This window comes from Panicum virgatum, chromosome 4N, assembly GCF_016808335.1.
Source record: "Panicum virgatum strain AP13 chromosome 4N, P.virgatum_v5, whole genome shotgun sequence".
Classification (NCBI taxonomy): Eukaryota; Viridiplantae; Streptophyta; class Magnoliopsida; order Poales; family Poaceae; genus Panicum; species Panicum virgatum.
Window position 1 is genome coordinate 3,218,877 of NC_053148.1, and position 20,534 is coordinate 3,239,410.

The 20,534-nt window shown below is 48.7% G+C and overlaps 3 protein-coding genes and 1 long non-coding RNA gene across 15 annotated transcripts; 2 read left to right on the top strand and 2 right to left on the bottom strand.

The window, feature by feature from the left end:
• The first annotated feature begins 1,329 nt into the window (after positions 1-1,329).
• Positions 1,330-4,467, top strand: LOC120670048 (serine/threonine-protein kinase Nek2-like). 12 transcript variants are annotated; one of them, XR_005673033.1, is made up of 8 exons: positions 1,333-1,707; positions 2,002-2,031; positions 2,188-2,237; positions 2,330-2,407; positions 2,497-2,546; positions 2,851-2,995; positions 3,506-3,608; positions 4,199-4,467. XR_005673033.1 is itself a non-coding variant. In XM_039950027.1 (6 exons), exons 2-6 carry the CDS (start codon positions 1,956-1,958, stop codon positions 4,360-4,362), a joined length of 567 nt encoding a protein of 188 aa, XP_039805961.1. In that variant the 5' UTR covers positions 1,335-1,707; positions 1,793-1,955; the 3' UTR covers positions 4,363-4,467. The 12 variants fall into 12 exon arrangements, 2 of the variants coding, with proteins under 2 accessions (XP_039805961.1, XP_039805962.1); XR_005673032.1 differs by having other exon boundaries at positions 1,334-2,031; XR_005673034.1 differs by lacking the exon at positions 2,002-2,031 and having other exon boundaries at positions 1,334-1,707.
• Positions 4,468-5,737: 1,270 nt separating this feature from the next.
• Positions 5,738-8,850, bottom strand: LOC120670385. Its single transcript, XR_005673197.1, has 2 exons — positions 8,795-8,850; positions 5,738-6,611 (listed from the first exon to the last, which is right to left on the bottom strand). It is a non-coding gene; the product is annotated as an uncharacterized LOC120670385 (long non-coding RNA).
• A 1,665-nt stretch (positions 8,851-10,515) lies between these two features.
• LOC120670651 lies at positions 10,516-12,754 on the bottom strand. The gene is made up of 7 exons (XM_039950810.1): positions 12,599-12,754; positions 12,408-12,494; positions 12,051-12,308; positions 11,719-11,916; positions 11,521-11,574; positions 11,126-11,275; positions 10,516-11,036 (listed from the first exon to the last, which is right to left on the bottom strand). Exons 1-7 carry the CDS (start codon positions 12,683-12,685, stop codon positions 10,647-10,649), a joined length of 1,224 nt encoding a protein of 407 aa, XP_039806744.1. The 5' UTR covers positions 12,686-12,754; the 3' UTR covers positions 10,516-10,646.
• A 6,139-nt stretch (positions 12,755-18,893) lies between these two features.
• LOC120670758 lies at positions 18,894-19,863 on the top strand. Its single transcript, XM_039950902.1, has 2 exons — positions 18,894-19,139; positions 19,254-19,863. Exons 1-2 carry the CDS (start codon positions 19,047-19,049, stop codon positions 19,560-19,562), a joined length of 402 nt encoding a protein of 133 aa, XP_039806836.1. The 5' UTR covers positions 18,894-19,046; the 3' UTR covers positions 19,563-19,863.
• The last annotated feature ends 671 nt before the right edge of the window (positions 19,864-20,534 follow it).

A 20,534-nucleotide genomic window follows, 5' to 3' on the forward strand; every position in this document is an offset into this window, starting at 1 on the left:
TGTTATTCGTGAGGAGAGCGTCATCACGACTCGCAAACAACAACTCTCGGCGCATCGCCACCCCTAATCCTAGGGTTCCATCCAAGTAAGTGTCATGCTGCCCTGATCGCTTCTTGCGATTAGGGCAGTATTGTTCTTGTTTTTACCTTGGTATTACTCGTGCTGAAGCGTTTTTGATGGCGAGTAGTACTAGTTATCATGATGTTCGTAGCATGGCTTTCAGTAGATCTTTTGTGCTTCGTTGCTTATCATCTGCGAATATCATGTTGTCTCTGTGCAGTCACGTTTCAATCTCTTGCTAGTTCTTATCGCATAGAATTAGTCGCACAGGGGCAACACCCTGCTTCTTTCATGTTTAGTAGATCCGATCTGTTATGATTTGCTCTTATCTTAAGAGTTGGCATAATATCTGCTAGGTCAGGCCTTGCAAATGGATTGGATGATCCGGTGGCGTAGTAGATGCTTTATCTTAGTCTTGATAGGGATTGTTCCGGGAATCGGCTCTTGCTAGTTCTTAGGCCTCTGTTTTAGGTTGTGGTTTAGTTGTATGTTACGTTCGCTAGGCCTAGTCACGTGTAGGATGTTCCGATCTAGCAGTGAAGCTGTTATTATCGTGGATTAGATCAATTAGATTTAATTGAAGCAGTTTTATAGTGATTTGCTCTATTTATCATATCCGGATACAATCAGATCCCGTCTAACACCGGGACTCGATCGGCTCTTCAAAGCCAATGCAAGAGTCGTCCCAGGGAGCCGACCACGGCTCGGACTTACGTTTGCACGTGTCTTTGTATGCAGGAAACTGTTCGGAGCACGTATGCACCCTCCTGATCGGGTATAGGTCAAGTGGCACGCCCGGTTTTCACACATCCTCCGAGCGCGTGACAGAAATTGCGGGCCGTCGACGAGGGAGTAGTGCCTCTAGCGCCCTAGCAACCTCCCGGCTCTTTGTGTTGCCCGTCGTTGCTCGCCGGTGGGTTTCGGTCGACAACAAATACCCTACATCTTTTGTATTATCTTAGGTGTTGATCATTATTTGGAGGGGGTCTCTGCCCGCCCTTATATATTTGGGGGAACAAGATTACATGGAAAGTTCTAGTTGAGTACAGTTGGAGTTCTACTACAATATAATCGGGTAGTTTCTTTTGTACTGCAGCTAGTTCTACATCTATGTGAGTAGTTACAGAAGAGGTAAAGTACATCTATGAACTATTTTTTACTCCAAAATATTTTATGTCTATAAACAATTTCACTGCTCCGGGTCTGACATGCCGGTTCCCGGGTTTTCCCAGGCTGGAAGCCCGCGCGGAAATTAGCCCCGGGGTAAATTATTTGGCAATTTGGGAGCCCATCGGGCGGGGAAGGTCGACCTGAACCCTGCGATTTCCACGGGGCGGCTCCTCCCCACCTCGAGGGTCCGGGCGAGGATTCCCGAGCGGCGTCACGAGAAAAAGAAGGCGCAGCGCCGCCGCCCCGCTTCCGTCCAGCGCCGTTGTCCTGCCTCCGCCGCCTCTACTCCGTCGAGCGCCACCGCTCCGTCTCTATCCCAGTGTCGCCGCTGCTCCACCTCTTCCCCAACTCCGTCGATCCCGCCGCCGCCCCCCCCCCCCCCCCCCCCCGCTTCCCCGTCGAGATGCCGCCGCGCCGATCTACATCGAGACCTCTACTCGGCCGGCTCCTCCGCAGCTTGTATTCGTACTTGCTCATGTGAGTTTCCTCTCGTTGCTTTCTGATCTTCCATGTCTCCGCTGTAGATCGGCGTATCTAGGGTTTGTACTCCCTCCTCTTGTAGATCCTATCCTTGCTGATCTCCAAGATCCTCTCCAATATCCAATTCTTGCTGTTCTCTGGGAACTGGTTAGATGTAAACAGCTACTTGGGTTGGCATACTTGCAGTGCTGATTGGAACTGGTTTGTGTTAATGTTTATGGATTAGTGAAATTGTATCTGGATTAATGAAATCTGGGAACTGGTTTGTGCCTGTGTGTTTATGTGAAACAGTATTACCATTTCGGCGAATCGAACTTGAAGGTAACGGTGTCTTTCCAGCCCTCCTCGGCCTTGATGGTGATGCTGTCGTCGTTGTTGGCGCAGCGGAAAGCCTTGGCCATTTCGGCACAAAGGCATGCTTTCTAGCACGCTACACAATTTTGGAAACAATTTAATTTGCATTCTAAACAAATGCAGGTGACTTTGGGCTTGCAAAAATATTAACCCCTGATGATCTAGCATCCTTGGTTAGCACATACAACATGCCTCTTCACTTGCTTCTGTTCACTGTATCATTTCTTAGTCACAACTTATGGCTCTATGCTCCTGATGCAGGTAGTAGGAACACCAAGTCACATGTGCCCGGAATTTCTTGCGGATATACCTTATGGTAACAAATCCGATATTTGGTCGCTAGGTATGGCATCTGTGAAATGTAAGAGATCTCATGTCTGCAGTTCTGAAGTTATCAGTTGGACTGTAATGCTTGGTTCACTCTGTTTTCAGGGTGCTGCATGTATGAAACGGCTGCGCTCAGACCCGCATTTAAAGCTTTTGTAAGTTCTGAAAATGTTTTTACTAGCTGCTTATGTGTTATCTGAACGTGCTGTTTGATTAAATTATCAAATGACTCATCTATGCTTTACTTTTTCCGGGTTTGACTCTTGTTAGTGGCTCATAATGCAATGAGCTAAATCTTTATTGTGGCATATGGTACTGCTTGGGACATACTGTGGTGCTATGGAATTTTTCGGTTGACTCAGTTTGGAACATACATGCAGTCTGTGAACTGCTTATCTGAATTAAAAGTTAGGTAATCTTGCAGCTTAATAAATTCTGCTTTTATTGTTTCTTTGGCAGGATATGCAAGCCCTTATCAACAAGATTACCAAGTCGATTGTATCACCTTTGCCCACAAGATCTTATTTGTAGATCTTGTTTGGATTGGGAGGAAATGTCAACTTATTAAAGTTAAAAACTGACTCAGTTAGCTGTAGCTTGTAAGGTAGAACCGGAAGCATAGAGTTAGTGTGTTAATTATGGCTTGACTGTTTTGATTTGGATCTCCTGGTTCGATAAGTTTTCTATTTGAAAAATTAGTTTGAAGTAGGACAAAGCCAATTAAATGTGATGCAGTTTTTCCTAAATCATAATACCATGGACTGGGATTTGTTATGGGTATACTATCCAGTATTTCCAATTGTACATTATGAAACTATTCCCTATTACTGATATTGTTTTGTGCAACTCAACTACTGAATAATTAATAGGATAGCTCTATTTCATGATCAGGATCTGATCTGTCCTGATGCAGCTGTTAGTGCTCTCAATTCTCGAGTTCTGAGCACTCTGCTTTGAAACAAAATAATAGTGTATCAGTAAAAGTGAATTGTATGATCATTATTAGCAACATTGTGTAAAGTCCTACAGAGCAACTGCATCTTTGTTTTCTGTATATTATTTTTGTAGATGCTATGAAGTATGGAATATTAAAACTATTTTTAAAAAAATGCAGGTTCCAATATCAGTACCATCATCATCTGATCTTGAGAGTATCCTCTCGCCAGATCCAATCTTCAGTGATCTTCAGTTGAAAGAGAGAAACTACAATGCTCCAGGTAACACCACTTGGCCTCCCGACTATATTGGAGAACTTGTTCCTTCCAGAGAGTGAGAAAGCAGCAGTAAACACACAAAAGCAATTAGTTCAGGTCAACTGACAAATCAAATTGGCCTCTTGTTCTTCTTCTAGTTGTGCCACTCATTTGCTTTAGACACTGACCAGTAGCTGAGTTAGAAAGTAGTGGTCCTAGTATGGTATGACACTAGTTGTGCCACTCATTTGCTTTAGACACTGACCAGTAGCTGAGTTAGAAAGTAGTAGTCCTAGTATGGTATGACACTGAACTTCATGTGTTTAACTGCAAGAACGTATGGTATGACATGAGCAGCCGCTAAGTAGTAGACTAGTAGCTACTTGGTTTCTGAAGCTATTTATCTAGGTTGTAGTAGACTAGTTTTTTTTTTGAAAATTAAGATCTAGTCGATGGTAAAAGGTTGCTACTAGCTATATCTAGTGAAGCTTAATGATCTTTAGTTCATTGTGTATTGCATATGTGCTGCTTGAACAATTAAATTTTAATTCCTACTGATCATATTTTTACTCCTGATGATGATGCCTAGTATTGTTTCTTTCTTCCTTTGGCAGCCTGTTCACCGCGTGCTTCTACTTCTGCTGTTAGCCTGCCACGAGACATGCAAGTGCAGCTTCTGCTTCTGCGTGCTTCTGCTTCTGTCTTCATGAATTTCTTTTTTGAACATAATTGTCTTCATGAATTTCTCAAGAATTTTATCCTATTGTGTGATGGATGAATTGAACGTGTTGGGATTTGATCGATGGAAAACTACTCTGGCTTGCATTGCGATCGGTTGAGAATGAATTGAATTATTTTGTACGTCGCAGATTTTGAGTTTTCACACGTGCTAGGATTTTGAGTTACATGCTGAAGTGTGTGTACGTCGCAGATTTGATCTATTGAATATATTCACCGTGTTCGGAGGGCTGGAGTGGGCTGCTCTTGGCTGCAGCAGCAGCCGAGCAGCTAGCAGCAGCCGGAAGCAGCGCAGCAGCAAGCAGCAGCAGGGAGTAATAAATTCAAATCATCAGGAAGCAGCAAGCAGCAGCACAAGCAAGCAGCAGCAAGCAGCAGCAGGACCAGGGGAGGCGCCAAATGCTGCCCAGGACCCGTATACCTGCGGGGAGACCGCACCCCCGGGGTCTGGCGGGCGCAGGGGAGGGGGGCCTAGGGGAGCGAAGCCCCGGGGATTAATCCCCTCGTTCCCAAACTAGCCCTGAAGGAGTCAAGTTTCATGTGTTCTTTTTAGCCATAACTCTTCATCTTCAAGGATCTTCAAAGTTCAGAATGCAGATCATGTCTCATCTAATATAATGAAAAGATGACCGAGGACCCCACAGCATTGAAAAATCCTGATTCTTTATGTAGGCCTCCATTCCTTGTTTTTCACAGGTGTATCTGATTATGATGAAGTCTCCTCCCAGAGTGTCTCTACTCTCCAATTGTTAGCTTCATGCAAGTCAATCACTCACCCATCGACATCCTGGGGCGTCCCTTATGTCGCACAGAAGATAGTTAACGAATACTACGTCGCACGGTCCACGATGGCCCATCTGCTTTATTCTTTCTAACACAGACAGAGCAGGGCGCAGCAGCCAGCAGCCGGCCCAGCGGAGAACGAACAGCACAGCATGACAGCACAGAGAACAAGCTGAGAGAGGAGGTGGCAGCAGCCTATGCACGGAGCCACGGACAGCAAAACCCACCAGCACAGCCGTAACTACGCTATCGTTTTGTTTTTCTTACTTTTCTAAAGATTTTGTGACATACTTTATTTAGAATATTAAATTAATACATTCAACAGTTTGTTAAATAAAAGATTCAATAAATATTCAGACTTAGTTCAACATTTGTAGTGAACTAATTCAATATTTTTTGTAGAAATATTGAAGTTGTATATTGAAAATGTTGAACGTATATATTGCAAATGTTGTATACTCCAAGTGTTGATTTTAGAAGAAATAAAGTGCTAATTTAAAACATATACATATATGAAACGACCCGGGTTTCCAAGAAGAACAACATGAATCCCTCTATCGTCGTGATGGTTCCTAAATCAGTAGCTATCGCATACAGAACTCATTTCAGGCAATATCATAGTCATACCAACGTACGGTAGAACATTCACGAGTTTAATTATTATAATATCCAGAGGATTTATAGTACGAATCTCCATTACAAGCCCGCTGGGCTAAATTCGGATCAAACAGAAGACGATATTGACAACTAACCTTCAGTTGACTCCATCTTGGGTTTCCATCACCACAAGCTCTCTTGAGCGTAGCACGCCTTCAATCATACCACCCGTCATCGTTGGTGTCAAACTTCGGGTCGGAACCTACATCTAGCCAATCTATCCCCAAGGACGGCATAGGCTCATGTCGCCATTTGAGTGTAGCTTTAAGTGGATGCAAGATCATTCAAGTAGCCAAAGGAGAAAGGCTAAGGCCTTCCTATGCAAGCAGCAAGCAAGTATATCAACATATACTTCAATCAACACCTCAATGCGGGCCATTCCGGCATTTCGGACTCCCTGTCGACACACACCTCCAGAAACCCCTAAGTTCGGTGCAAGAACTTCATCTCCTTGCACCTCATCTAGCACCGCAGGTATATGACTCCGTAGGACATGCCCAACACACAATCCCCAGCAGCCCAATCCAAAGATCGGGTCAGTTCTCTCGCCCCGCTATAGTCCTAGACACCAACTTCTTATATGGTGGATCTCCACACAGGCCAAGACTATCATCACAAGGATCCCACACAAACACAAGCAAGCAGCTCAACCATTCGACATGGTGTAATAGGAGTACAAGGAATACGGTACGTAAATCAGGCCATGCAGGTTATAATCAATAGACTGCAAGTAGAGAAGTAGCAGTACAAGCATGCAGTGTCTAATAGGCAATCAAGTCGGAGATGGACATGAACCTGGCTGTGCTTCATAGTACTCCTGGTCTCCAGTCAGCTCTCCGGCATCGGGTCCTATTTGCAAATATGAAAAACTATAAGGGCCAAAGTGAAAAAAGTACACAAAACTCTCAAAATAAGATCCAACTCACAACAACACCTACTCTAACGGGTAGATCAGGATTTTAGAAGAATTATGAAACTGGTTTCATAATTTTTGGAGCTCATGTTTATTTATTATGCATTTTTGAAGGATTAAATGGTTTCCCAAATTAGTAAATAGATTTCAAAAAATAGAAAAGAAATCAGTGACACGTGCCAGCCTCTGGGCGTGCCACATGGCATGCTGATGTCAGTATGACATCATCCAGGGGGTCAGGTCTGCTGACCTCAGCATGACCTCATGTTGACGTGGTCAACGCTGACCGGTCAATGGGTCAACGGTCCTCGGTCGAAGGGGCCCACATGTCAGTCACTGGGTCTCACCGACAGATGGAACCCACATGTCAGCGCCGGTTTAATAGAAAAAGGAAAAAAAGGAAAGGGTGTTAATAGGCTCAAAGTCGCTTCGGCCTTTTCTTCGTTATTGGGCTGCCGACCGGGTTCCGACCCGCTCCTTCTTCTTCATCTCTTTTATTTTTCCTCCTTTTCTTCTTCTCTTTCACTGACATCCTGGTCCCATGCGTCAACGGCTTCTTCCAGTCTCTTCTAGCTTGGCCCCACATGTCAGTGACAATCGGACGCCAAGGAGCGGCGGTGATGTGATGGTCGCGGCTCTGGGTGACGTGGCGGTCATCTGTGCCCTCCGCGGCTAGGGTTTGGACGCAGGGTGGTCCGCGGGTGCGCGCGGGGGTGGTCGTTGTCGACATCGGAGGCAGGCGGTGGCGTCAGTAGGGGCAGGCGGTGCCGGCACAAGGCGCGGCACCGAGCGAGGTGGCGAGATGGGCGTGAGAGAGCGGGCGGTTGAGAGGAAGGGGAAAGCCGATAGGTGGGACCCACGTGTCAGTGTTCTAGGCGGCGAACGACGAAAGTTGTCGTGCATGTGGTGGACGGGCGCATGCGGGCTGGATCGAAAGGTGGTCCGGGCCGGTCGATTAGCGGGTTTGAGCCCAAAACGAGGTTAGGGGGTTGGTTAGCTTTTGTATTTAATTTGAATGGCTTATTCAAATTAAATACCACCCAACTTCGAACAAAACTTATTCAAAAAAGTTTAAACATGGTAGAGCAATAAATCCAAATAAATTCCATATATTCCACACTATCATTTAGGTCCTTGTTTTTAATATAGGTTTTAAATCCTAAGAATTTGAGAGGTAGCATTAGCTCTTAAGTTATTCTAGCTGATTTCACAACCCCATAAATTTTTTTTGAAAATTCATATTTTTAAGAATATAACATTCCGTAAAAATACGGAATGTTACAATATTAGATCTTCTTTTATCATATTAATTCTAAACAACGCGATGGTTCAAACAGAATTGAAAGCAGACTCACGGTTTGAGTGAAAATTGAATTTTAAGGTTGCAAACTTACAAATCAATTTAAACTTCCACCCACCTTACCAGTAATGTAACGGCACGTATCGCCCTACTATTCAATCAGCCCACCGCTCTCTCCCATCCGCAAGAATCTCGGCCATTTATTTGCCTTCCGCACAAATTCTAAAGTGGAAGTTCGGTCGAAAATTATTTTCCAGAAGATATATGGATTTTCTGGACATCCACGCGCCGCGCGCTTGCGTCAGGCCCGCAGGGGGAGGAGGCCTGAATAGGTAGGGCAACCCTACATAACTTGTGCAATGTATGAAGCTTGTATATATAGATAGCCATTCGGGCCACCCAGCCCAGCCCTGGCACAGGCCCACCCTGGCCCGTTCTCTACAGGGCCATGCCGTGCTAGCCCACGGGCTCCCTGGATGGCTCAAGAACGAGCCCGCGGACCTATTTTGTGTCGGGCCAACTCGACATAGCCCGGCACTACAGCACAGGCGGGTCACCCAAAGCCCACAAATACAAAAGCACCTCAAACAGCTCCAAATTTCACAAGCTATTTTTTTATGAATTCCAAATTTCACAAGTTAGCAAAACAAAAGATTAAAGGCCGTGCTAGCGCTGGCATCCTGAACACTACCACCATGCCTGCGTCTTGATTCCATCTCGTGTTGGTAAAGAAAAACTCCCATGATCAACGCCAAAAATAACATCGCTCCCAAAATAACCAAACAAAACATTTTTTTTTGAGAGGGAACCAAACGAAACCTGGAAGGTTTTGCGCATTGGTTTGAAGTCTGGTTTGGCCAATTCACGGCCTAGCTTTTTTTTTTTTGCGAGAAAGAGACGCATGTTATATTGAAACAAACACAGGCAGCACAGTACATCTCGATCTTACAGTAAAGACCCTGAGTAAAAACGAAATTACATCCAAGTCCCTACTGTTTATCTTCTTTCTCAGCTCGAGGAATCGCTGCACCTCTTCAGAGCTCGCTCGCCGGCGTCCAGGAACATCGAACCTCCCATCTCACCAGTACAAATCGACGGGCGGACACCAAGCTTTGGTAAACCGCAAGAAGTACTCGAGAAGAGGACATCGGCCGTCGGCCCCAACGATTTGTCCCCACAACCACCATCTTCCGCCATGGATGAGAGCCACCCATAACCAGAAGCTCCAGAACACAGCACGAGTAAGCACAAGAAGCAGAGCAGCAACGCCCTCGAAGAGGAAATCCCAGAGCAAGAGACCCATCCGCAAGCAGGCTGATGGCCCCAGAGCAACCTCACAGAACTCATCGAGCAGACAAAGATCTTGCCCGACGCATCCTTGAGGAACAAAATCCACCCTGCCTCGCCGCCGTCTCCGACAACCGACAGGAGGAACTGAAGCCGCAAAGGAAGAAGAATCACCTCTTCAAGTCGACGACGAGCCGAATCGATGACCTCCGTCCTCCGGCAAACTGACCTCACAGGCCGAGCCGCGCAGAAGACCTCGTCAGACCCGCCCCGGAGGAACAAAAGCTTCACCGTCGAGCCACCATCCCTGAGGACGACGCCGGCGACGATGAAGAAGACCCAGTCCCGCTGTGGCCGCACCACCATGGGACAAATTATTTAGCACCCCAGACTAGAAACCTAACCCTAGGCCTAAACTGTACAGCACACAGGTGGATCCGGCTTCCCCTCCCTCTCCGGCGCCGACGAGGCCGCCGGAGAGGAGGGGTCGGCGCCGGAGAGGAGGGGGAAGCGACGGATCGAAGCCGGGCTGAAAAACTCTGCTTTCGCCGCTCTCGACTGTAGCAGGGAGAAGGGGAAAGAAGAGCGCACGTCTATTCACGGCCTAGCTGGTTACTGCACGAACTTGGGTCCATGCAATTTCGGCCTTCAGGCGCGCGGACAGGCCCCCACTGCCTGCGCCAGTTTGCTTTGCTTGGCGCGCTTCTTTCTTCTCCTCGATGCATACGGGCGGCCACTGGTCAGTGTCCACTATTGTAGTCATCGTCGTCCAATTTGGTAAGGTGTATTTTGATCATGAAAGGCCAGATTTTGTAAGTTTGAATAACAGTTAGTCAACGATGAATATTCAATATTGAGTATTCAAAAGCTGTATCAGTGCGTTCGCATTTAAAAGGTGCATCTTTAATCGTTCAAAAAAAGGTGCATCTTTCTTTCCTTTTTCCTGCATACAAAAATATACGCCCTGCAAGTCTGCGACAGGATGTAGTATGATTATGTGGAATTCTTTCATATCTTTTTTTTGTGGGAAGGAATTCTTTTAAGTATATCTTTGTGCATGCATGGGAGTAGCTAGTCAAAGTTGAATGGTCTGGTTTTCGTGTGTATGATGATGATGATAGAAATGGTGCGATATTCATGCTAACATATTTTGTGTGTTTGGGGACATGAAAATAAATGTAATCGTGGCTTGTATATAATCATAGAACTTCACAAAAAAAAGAAATAAATGAACATATTTATTATTAGTTTTTTTCGAGGGAAACTTTATTATTAGTTAATGGTGGAGGAGAGGTGACATGCATGCATGACAGCCTAGTTTCCTTGAAGAAAGAAATAAAACATCTGATCAATCATCTACTAGCTAATTGCTGATCCTAGCTAGCTAGCCGTCAGCTTGGTCACAGAATATCCCTCCAGGTCCTCCGTAGGCAACGTTGTACCCCGGCCTGGTTCTCCCGAACCCCATGGGATTAGCTCCGTAGCAGCTGGGCGAGGTGGCGATGGTTCGGTGGGCGTTGTCGTTGAAGAGGACGCCGTTGAAGTTGATGCCGCTGAACTCCATGATGGTGGCGGCAAAGCGGGAGCCGGCGCAGGACGGGATGCCGTTCCCCATGGGCGTGGTGGTGTGGTTGCCGCCGGGCCTGGTGTTGAGCACCCGCCCGCCCATCTCCACGTACACGGCCTGCGGGAACCGCGTGTTGAAGATGGTCTCCGGGTAGTAGCCGATCTCCTGGTCCATCACCGACACCCACCAGTTCAAGTCGGCGGGGCCCTGCGTGCATCGCGCGTCTTTCTTGTTAATTACTACTTACTTATGGGACGTACGAACAGTGATTAACGAGGAGGTACTGGCTTAATTACCCTGTGTATGCTAACTGTCACACCGAATCTCTCCCCTCCAACCTGTGAGTCACTGTCTCTCCATGCATCTCCAAGAGCGAACGAGCTCTGGTGAAGGTGAAACCCTCCGCAATCAAGATTGAAGCAATTGTTGTGAACTCCACCATCAGTCTGCATTCATATAGCATCTCACTCAAGATTTTGATATGTGTAGTGCATGATGGAAAAAAAAACTTGTTGTCCTAATCAAGAATTCAAGATATTATTAGTTTGGAGCCTACCTACTTAGTACTTACTACATATGCGGCTAAATTGAATTGAAGTTGCTAAATGATGCTTACATCATACCATGCAAAGTATAGTGATCACGTTTCAGAAACGGCAGCGGTCTAAATTGCACTGAATATAATACTTACAGTGTAATAGACGAACAATCTCGATAAGGAGTCTCCAAAGAGCGAAGGCCAAGCCTGCGGCGTCAACATGCATGTGCAAACAAATTAAGGCTAGCTAAATGTGACGTGCTTGTTATTACTGCATCTCGTGGGGGGAGGGAAAAAAGAAAAATCTTAAAATCGGTAGTCACGAACAAGCTAAGCAATACTACTACGTACGACGAGACCAACGGCAATCTGGTTGGTAAGATCTGCAGGCGGTTTAGACCCCGGCATCGGCACGTAGTTGGTGTCCAGAGTGTAACCAATCAAAATGTAGTTCATGGAGAACTCGCCAGGATGCACGTCGATCCTCCAGTAAGGTATGTCCGCCCGAGCCCCAAGGAAAGGCCCGTTCGTCGAGTAAGCAGCGGCCACCTACAAAAAAGGAAAAAAAAAGAAAAAAAACGTAGCAGATCGAGTGATGATTAATTGTTGATGATGTACTTGTGGGACGATCTACACCTACATCATCGTCCTGGCTCATTCATGATCAGATGACCTTTAATTACCTCCACTTTGCCCGTCGGCGTGTCCATGGCTTCGGAGGTGTCCCACAAGGCGGACCCAGCTGGGCGCCCGAACGGCGAGGCCCGGCGCACCAGCTCGGCGACCTCCGGGTTGGCGCGGCCGGAGGCCCTGAGGATAGGGACGGTCCCCGCCGGGCAGCTGCCGTGTTTCCACCAGATTTGTTGCCGCGCCCGCACCATCGACGACCTAGAGGCGTTGGCCGCCATTACTACTGCTTCCATGCTCATCTCCGGCTTCGCCTAGCGACGATCGTTTATATTAGTTGGTAAGGAAAAAAGATAAGACTTATATTTTTAACTACTACTAGTAGTTTTTTTTTTCAATGAAAACGCTGACACCTGAATCTGCCGGCGGCCGGGTGAAATGTTCTTGAGCGCCGGTTGTTGGTACATGTCCACGCAGTCGATCAAGTCGCCATTGTCGCTCTGTTCGCATGCATGCACATGACTTGTATTTACACAGATTCACTGTTGTGCGATCAAGGAGGCAAATTAAAAACAAGTGATCGAGCAGTGAATCCGATCCGTACCTCGATGGTTTTGTGAACCAATGTGCAAGCTCCGGCTGCCGCCGCCAACAGTATGGTGACAACCCTGATGAGAAGAACAGATGACATTTCTCTCTAGTTCTCGTGAAGACGACGCTAATGGTGATGCTTAACAATGCAACTTAGATACGGGCTTGCGTACGTTATTTATAGGTGTTAGGGGAAACTCATTATCAGCCAGCTCATGCATTGTGTTAGGTGTTACTCCTATTAGGAAAGAACCCATGAATGGAGAAACACATTATCAGCCAGCTCATAATATACACAGATATTCTTCTTATCCGTTGCAGTATATATGGCACGGCTTAGCTTGAAGAGAATCATATTTGATCACGTGTTCATCCGCATGTACCTGCCCTGACTTGCGACCACATTCACTTGTTTCCTCTGATGACTATTGACTACCTTCTCTAAAAACCACCCAAAATTTTGAAGCACGCAAACTTTCCTTTCCTTGTCATTTGTTTTTTTTAGGGTGATTTGTTGTTGTTACCTCGTCACGCGCGGCCTCCACGGCCTCCAAACAAACATGGCTCCTTTTCCCAGCAGCAGCAGGCCGCGTAGAGCGGTTCAGGCCCATGGCCGAATCGTTTTCTTTTTTGAATTGAACAGGCACGAGAGCTTTCTTATTTATTGATTGATCGATAACAAGAAAAGAAAGTCAGGTAAGACGCCTAGTATGCATTTTCTTGTTGTTAGGAAGATCCAAGTGTGCTTCTGAATTCTGAACACACGCCAAATCCGTGCACGGCTTGGCAGCAAGCAAAATCAGTGGTGGGACAAGCACACGGCGGCATCGACACCACCTGGTCCGTCAACAGGAGCGCTACCGATCGGGGAGCTAGACTGAAGGTGGGCAGGTGTCATGCATGTACTTGCTGAGTAGTTTCAAGTATGGATGGCAATGGGTACAAATTAACAGCGTGCCCGCGGGCAAAAACCCGATAGGGTAAGGATACGGGTTCTAATTTGTGCCCACGGGTGCGGGTACGGGTTTGCATTTGTGCCCGACAGGTAAAATTTGATAGGTTTGAAAAAACTCTACCCGTACCCGTTCTGCCCGTATACCCGCAAAACATCTAATACGTGGATCTTCCATACAAGTATATAATAAATAAAAGTATTTGGAATTCTAGAACTTCCTCTTATTTTTTGTCCTTCCCAGGTGATCCCACCCGTGGTGCCCCGCCGCCACCTGACCACCCCACCCACCCCTCCCGCTGCACGCCATCTCTTGGCTCTTGGAGCCCGCACCAACGCACCACCCCTCCAGCTGCACACCCGACGGAGATCCGGTGCAGTACTGCACGTGCAGGTACTGCCGCTGCACACCATCTCCTGTCTCTTGGAGCCCGCACCAACACACGCCCCATTCTCCAGCGCAGCCGCTGCTCACCGCCCGTCCCCAGCTCGCCCACTGCCCGGAGCTCGCGCGCCCCTGCTGCGGCCGCGTGCTCGCTGCCCGCCGCTGCCAGGAGCCCGCGCGCGGCGCCCCCTGTTGCGACCACCTGCCCGCTGCCGTCCGCCGCGCGACGCCCCCCAACCACGACGCCGAGGCTCTAGAGCGGTTGACGGGTTCAGGCGGAGAGGCCTTGCGCTCTCGCTCGTCGCCCCGACCGATCAAGCCCCGGCCGGGCGGTCACCGCCTCGCCGGCCGCCGCTCGCCAGATCTGCTACCAGCTGATCTTGGCGGGCGTGCGGGCGTGCCCGCGGGTACACCACACCCGCGGGTCGCGGGCACGGATTCGAGTATCATCTTGCGGGTGCGGGTTTGAATATGCTGTACCCACGGATAATGCGTCCGTTGCCATCCATAGTTTCAAGTGGTCTGACCTGCTGCTGGCGATCAGATCACCTGCTAATGTAAACTTTTTTGTGCTTCCTGCGGCCCTGTTTGGTTTGTAGTAGTACTAGTAGCATAAAAATTTTGACCAACAATTAGGGGTACTAAATAAAGGTAATTTACAAAACTAACTCCACAAACTTGTCCTACTTCGCGAGACGAACCTAACGAGGCCTTTAACTGCACGATTAGAGGATTGTTACTTTAGCATCACTGTAGCCAATCATCGATTAATTACTATCATTAGATTCGTCGGGAAAAGTTACACCCATCCGTGAAAAAGTTTTGTAAATAAACTTCGTTTAGTCTCCATGCATGCAAGATTCTTATCTCGGGAATTGTGTGCTATGCTACTCTAGGCAAAACCAAGCTCTGTTCCTGGAAATAAACGCTTCACTAGTGGATGGGTGTTCAGTTTTCTACAGTAAAGGCTACCCTCACTGGAGAACTTCACAGTTCTCTGCAGTACGCGCTACAGTAAAAAAAACCCGCTACAGCGGTCTCCTGCACAGCTTCCGGTATCCTTGCGGAAGCCAGGGTTCCCCTAACCGACCGGAGACCGGTAACCGCCGCCCTCCGATACCGGTATACCGGTCCGGTTTGGCCGGTTACCGGTCGGAACCGGTGGAATTCAAATTTGAATTTAAATGGCGCAGTTCAACCGATTCGTACCGGTATACCGGCCGGTTAGACTGGTTTACCGGCCGGTTTGACCGGTTTGAATTTAAATCCAAATTTAAAATCGCATGTGCAACCGGTATACCGGCCGGTTAGACCAGTTTATCAAGTGGGCCTTAATGGGCCGGCCCATTTTTTTCTTTTTCTTTTTTGATTTAACTTTAAATCCCCGCAAACTATGCTAAATAAACGAATTTTTGAGAAAATTTAATACCATTAGATTCATCGCAAGTCGAAGTATTTTTAGAAATTTTTTAAGAATTTTTCATTTTTTGAATTTAAATTTAAATTTTGAATTTTGGCCGGTTGGGTACCGGCCGGAACCAGAACCGGTTCGGACCGGTAACCGGTCAAACCGGACCGGTTCCCACCGGTAAGGTTAACCCTGGCCGGAAGCCCGCTAGGCTCCTCTGTGGCGCGGGGCCGCAAGAGAGGAGCAGGAGGGACGCGCGACGGAGCGAGGCGCGGTGTGCGGACTACCGCGAGGGAGGAGGAGGGCGGCGCAGAGCGGGCGGACCGGTGAACAGAGGCCGCCGGCGAGCACCTTGCGCTGAGAGGAGGAAGAAAGGCCAGCGGAACTCGATGCGGCCGAAGCAGGAGAGGTGGTCGGCGGATCTGGCGATGGGCGCAGCTCTGCGTGCGCCGCCGCCGGCAGGCCACGCCTCGCCATCCCGCCCCGCCCCCCCGCCCGCGCGCTCTCCTGCGCCGCGCGGCCCGCCGCCGGGGGCAGGGTCCTGCTCTGTCGCGCCGCGCCGCCGAGCTCGAGGCCGCCAACCTCGGCGCGGGCCAGCTTGGGCGGGCGGAGCTCGGGCGAGGAGCGTCGCGGCCTCCGCCAGCTCGCCGCCGCGCCATGGTCTCCACCGCCGAGTGCCGCCGGAGGCCACTGGAGGGATGGCGGGAAGTGGAGCCCCGGACGAGCGCCGCCGGCCACCGCGGGCGCGACGCTGCTGTCGCGCCATGGCGAGTAGGTGGACCCTGCCCGCCCCTCGGCGTCGCGGAGCTCGCCCGCCAGCGGCGGCGCGGCTCGTTCGCCGCAGCTCCGAGCCATGGATGCCGCCCGCGCGCTCGCAGGGCCACGCGAAGGGAGCAACGGAGGGGCGCGAGAGGCCGGCCGCCGGCGGTGCGGGCCGGGGCCGGGCGGCGAGCGCGCGGCTGGGGTGTGCGGAGAGCTTCGCGAGGCAGGGGAGAGCAGGGGCGCCGTCGTCTCCGCGTCGCGCCGCTACTGGCCCTGGCCGCCGGCGAGGGAGGGCGAAGGGCCATGGCGAGGGAGTGAGGAGGAGGCGCGAGGGACCGAAGGGAGGCACGGCCATGGAGAGGGAGTGAGGAAGTGGCGCGAGGGAGCCGCGGGCCGGCTCCGGCGCGGCTGGCGCGGGCCCGCTCCGCCACGGCCAGCGCGAGCTAGAGCTCCGGCGCGGCCGGCGCGGGCCAGCTCCGTCGCGGCCGGCGAGGAAGGGAGGAGGGAGAAGGGCCTGCGGGGAGGGAGGAGCAGGGGCGCATCTGTGGGCGGCACGGCGTGGAGAAGAGAGAGGGGGTGCGGAGTGAACGACGGGAGGGGAAAGAAAAGAAAGAGAGGGAAGAAAAATCTGATGTGTGGGCCTTATAAACTGGTTGTTGATATAGATGCGATATAGAGTATGTATGAGTACAGTAAAATTGTACGTAGAGTTAAGAATCTGGATGACCTAATATCGACGCGGGTCTCTGAAACTCTATTGTTTGCCCCAGCATGTGTTAATTATGTACTATACTACTGCTGGGTATAGTACAGATCATGAGTAGTGTTTAGTCAAGATCTCATGATCTGTACTGTGCCTGGAAGCAACCAAGATCGGCTAGTGCTGTATGATTCTCGTTATACACGAAAGGAGCAGGGTTGCTAACTATTACTACTCCTACTAATATTCCACTACATCTCTAAAAGAAAGAAAAAACAAAAGAAATCCGTATGCATACGTGCTCCTACGGTGACTAGCTGCGGCGATTTCGGTTCGACCAGCCCGCTGGAACCGCAAGCTGCTGGCTGCTGCACCAATTCTTGTCGTTCCTGCTGTACAGTACTAGCTAGCAAGCCTAAAGCCTTGCAGCAATGATGTTTGCGGATCCGTCAACGATCCTTCTTGCCGCGTTTCCAGCTTGCTCTGCGGACCTGAGAGCCCGTTTAGTTCAAAAAAACAAAATTTTTTTTGATGTCACGTCATCGCTTGGACCAGACGTCGGGAGGATTTTTCAGACACTAATTACAAAACTAATTTCAGAACTGACTTGAAAACCGCGAGACGAATCCTTTGAGCCATTTGATCGCATCATTAGCACATGTGGGTTAATGTAGCACTTATGGCTAATTATGCACTAATTAGGATCAAAAGATTGGTCTCGTCATGTACATCCAAATTGTGTAATTAGTTTTATTATTTAATTATATTTAGTGTTTTATACATGTGTTTAAAGAAGAGGAGAAAATTTTTGGGTGAAAATTTTTGGTAACTAAACGGACTAACTGGCTAGCCGAGTAGTACTCCAACTCCTCTGTCCTCTCTGCCTTCCCCTGTCTCTCTGCTGGTGCTGTTATTGATCAATGCAGTAGAGTGTGCTGTACTCCAACACACGAACAGTAGTGTGTGGTTGATGGAAGCAATGCAGTGGATAAATGTTGGTGCAGTCGGTTGCCATCGGTCTCCCAATAGTGGTAAAAAGTTCAAATTGGACATTGTAGCACAATGTAACAATTTTTATTTATTTATGATAATTGTTGTTTTACTATAATTTAAGTAGGCTTAAAAGATTCGTCTCGTCGTGTACATTAAAACTATACAATTAATTTTTTTATTTTTATTTAATGTTTTATATATGCATGAGATAAAAGATTTAATGTGATAAGTGAATAGTAAAATTTGAAGGGATAAATTTTGAAAAAACACAGCCTACAATGCACAAGAGAGCAGCGGCTGCACGCGGCTCCGGCCGCGGTGCACACTACTACCAGCAGTAGTCCATCATTAGCTCTAGCTCCCTGCATGTCTCTCTCTGCGCCGGCCTAGTACGCGGCCCTCAATGGATTCAACGGTGTCGTGTCACTTCAGTGCACAGAAACTAAGGCCGTGTTTAGAGGGCGTTTAGTTGAGTTTGGTGAAAATTTTTGGGTGTCACGTCAATGTTTGACCAGATGTCGGGAGGGTTTTTCGAATACTAATTAAAAAACTAATTTTAGAACTCACTTGGAAACCGCTAGACGAATCTTTTGAGGTCTTTAACCGCATCATTAGCATATGTGGGTTACTGTAGCACTTATGGCTAATCATGCACTAATTAGGCTCAAAAGATTCGTCTCGTCGTGTACATCTAAACTGTGTAATTAGTTTTGTTATTTAATTATATTTAGTGCTTCATACATGTGTTTAAAGGGGAGGTGAAAAATTTTGGGTGAAAATTTTTGGGAACTAAACGGGGCCTTAGTTCGATGCCATGTAAAGGTAAAAATTTTTTCAAAAGAATCTTCTCAATTTAAATTACTAAACAAAATTTATTTATAAAACTTTTTCCACATATGGATTATAAAACGCGAGATAAATCTAATAATGCCAATTAATCTATGATTAGCTAATAATTAGTGGATGGTTAGTATAGTATCACTGTTGCAAATTATAGATTAAATAGGTTCATTAAATTCATCTCGCGATTTACCGCTCATTCGTATAAAAATTTTTATAAATAGACTTATTTACGGAGCCTAAAATGCATGCTTGTTGGCTCGCCACACCCATACATACATCCTCCTCCCCTCGCAGCCTGCACGCAGCTCCCTCCCTCCCCCATTCTTTGCGCTCTCCTCCGATCCGGCCGGGCCGTCCACTCGCCTTCTTGCTAGTAGCAGCTAGCCAGCCAGCCAGCTGCCGTCCCGATTGAGACGAGATGAGCACCAAGGCCGTCACCCTCCTTCTGACGATCATGGCGGCCACGCTTGCGTTCCTGGCGACCTTGCCGCTGCAGCTTCCGGGCTTCATGGTAAGTGCTAGCTAACCCGTCCTTCCGGCCGCCGTCGTCAATGCAAATCAACCTACTCGTTTGTTTTGTTTCTCGATCCATCTATCTGATGCTGCGTCCGTCGCATACGTACAGGCGGACGGTGCCAGCGCGCCCATGGACGAGGGCGAGGTGCGCGCCGCGTCCGCGGGGCTGACGGCGGCCGCCGCGGCGCTGTGGTTCGCGTGCATGCTCATGTTCCACTTGGAGCAGCCGGGGCGGCTCATCGGCTTCTACGCCGCCGCGACCGTCGCCTTCGCCGCGTACCGCTCCTGGGAGGTCGCCGTGTTCATCGTCGCCTGGCTCGTCCAGGTCAACGGCCCGCTCGCCGTCTACTACCGCCTCGCCGTCGCCGCGCCTGCGAGCCTGCTTCTGTTCTTCGGCGCCCTGCGCGCGTTCCTGTGATGTGAGATCGATGACCCGCGGCTGCCACGTCATGGCTCGCGCTCCCTCACGAGCTAGTCAGGATCGACCCGGTAGCTAGCTAGCTAGTACTACTTTGTTATTAGCCCGTGTGTTGGCTTTCTCATGTCATGTCGTCTTAGCAAGCTAATAAGGTTAATAATCATATCTATTCTAGTATGTCCTGTACGTGTGCAAATGTACGTATGTACTACACTACTCTTCTCGTTTGGGGATTGGTGGTGTGGCTGTGGACATGTGAAACCTGAGCTAGCTAGCTAGCAGTAAGTGAACTAGCAGTCTAGCACCACTGTTTCATTTGCAAATGCTTCGATGATGATGCATCTTCTTGGCCTCGTTCGGCTGGCTAGCTGGTGTCTGGGTTGATCTGGCGTGAGAGAAAAACACTGTTGGCTGGTGACTGGATTGATTTGGCGTGAGAGGAAAATATTGTTGTGGCTGGCTGAAGCTGTCAGACGAACAAGATGCTCATTTCTTTTTGCGCAAAGGATCGGAGTCGGAGTGTATTATTGCAACTCTCCCTTCTTCATAATAAAATGTTTGTCCAGTCGAACTTGTCGAAGAAAGAAAAGAGAATCAGTTTGTGCATGACTTCGACAAGTTCCAATTGATTCTCAGACCTATTCTGCCTCCAATTGATACGCTGACTTTGTGCGGCACAAGCCGGCCTGTCTGCCTCCGTCTTGCGAGTACTGCCGGAACTCCAATTACCTATCCTAAATACAACGGCAGCTCAGACCCCGTTCCCCATCCTCTCCGGCGCCGATCCGGCCACCAGAGTGGAAGGGGAACGGAAGAAAACGGCGCCGGCTGCAATCAGAGTTATCCAAACCGCCGGTCCGGTCAAACCGCCGCCCTCCGGTAGCGGTTTACCGGACCGGTTTGACCGGTAACCGGTGGAAACAGGTTGAATTCAAATCCAAATTCAAATAAATTCAAAAGCTCCTGTGCAAC

Excerpts from the sequence above, each read along its gene's own strand:
- LOC120670048 (XM_039950027.1), top strand. The coding sequence starts at position 1,956 with ATGAAATCTGGGAACTGGTTTGTGCCTGTGTGTTTATGTGAAACAGTA. Across the intron at positions 2,408-2,496 it reads ATCCGATATTTGGTCGCTAG|GGTGCTGCATGTATGAAACG; the intron begins GTATGGCATCTG and ends CTCTGTTTTCAG. Across the intron at positions 3,609-4,198 it reads GAGAAACTACAATGCTCCAG|CCTGTTCACCGCGTGCTTCT; the intron begins GTAACACCACTT and ends TTCCTTTGGCAG.
- LOC120670651 (XM_039950810.1), bottom strand. The coding sequence starts at position 12,685 with ATGTCATCTGTTCTTCTCATCAGGGTTGTCACCATACTGTTGGCGGCG. Across the intron at positions 12,495-12,598 it reads TGGTTCACAAAACCATCGAG|AGCGACAATGGCGACTTGAT; the intron begins GTACGGATCGGA and ends GCATGCGAACAG. Across the intron at positions 12,309-12,407 it reads CCGGCCGCCGGCAGATTCAG|GCGAAGCCGGAGATGAGCAT; the intron begins GTGTCAGCGTTT and ends GATCGTCGCTAG.
- LOC120670758 (XM_039950902.1), top strand. The coding sequence starts at position 19,047 with ATGAGCACCAAGGCCGTCACCCTCCTTCTGACGATCATGGCGGCCACG. Across the intron at positions 19,140-19,253 it reads TGCAGCTTCCGGGCTTCATG|GCGGACGGTGCCAGCGCGCC; the intron begins GTAAGTGCTAGC and ends GCATACGTACAG.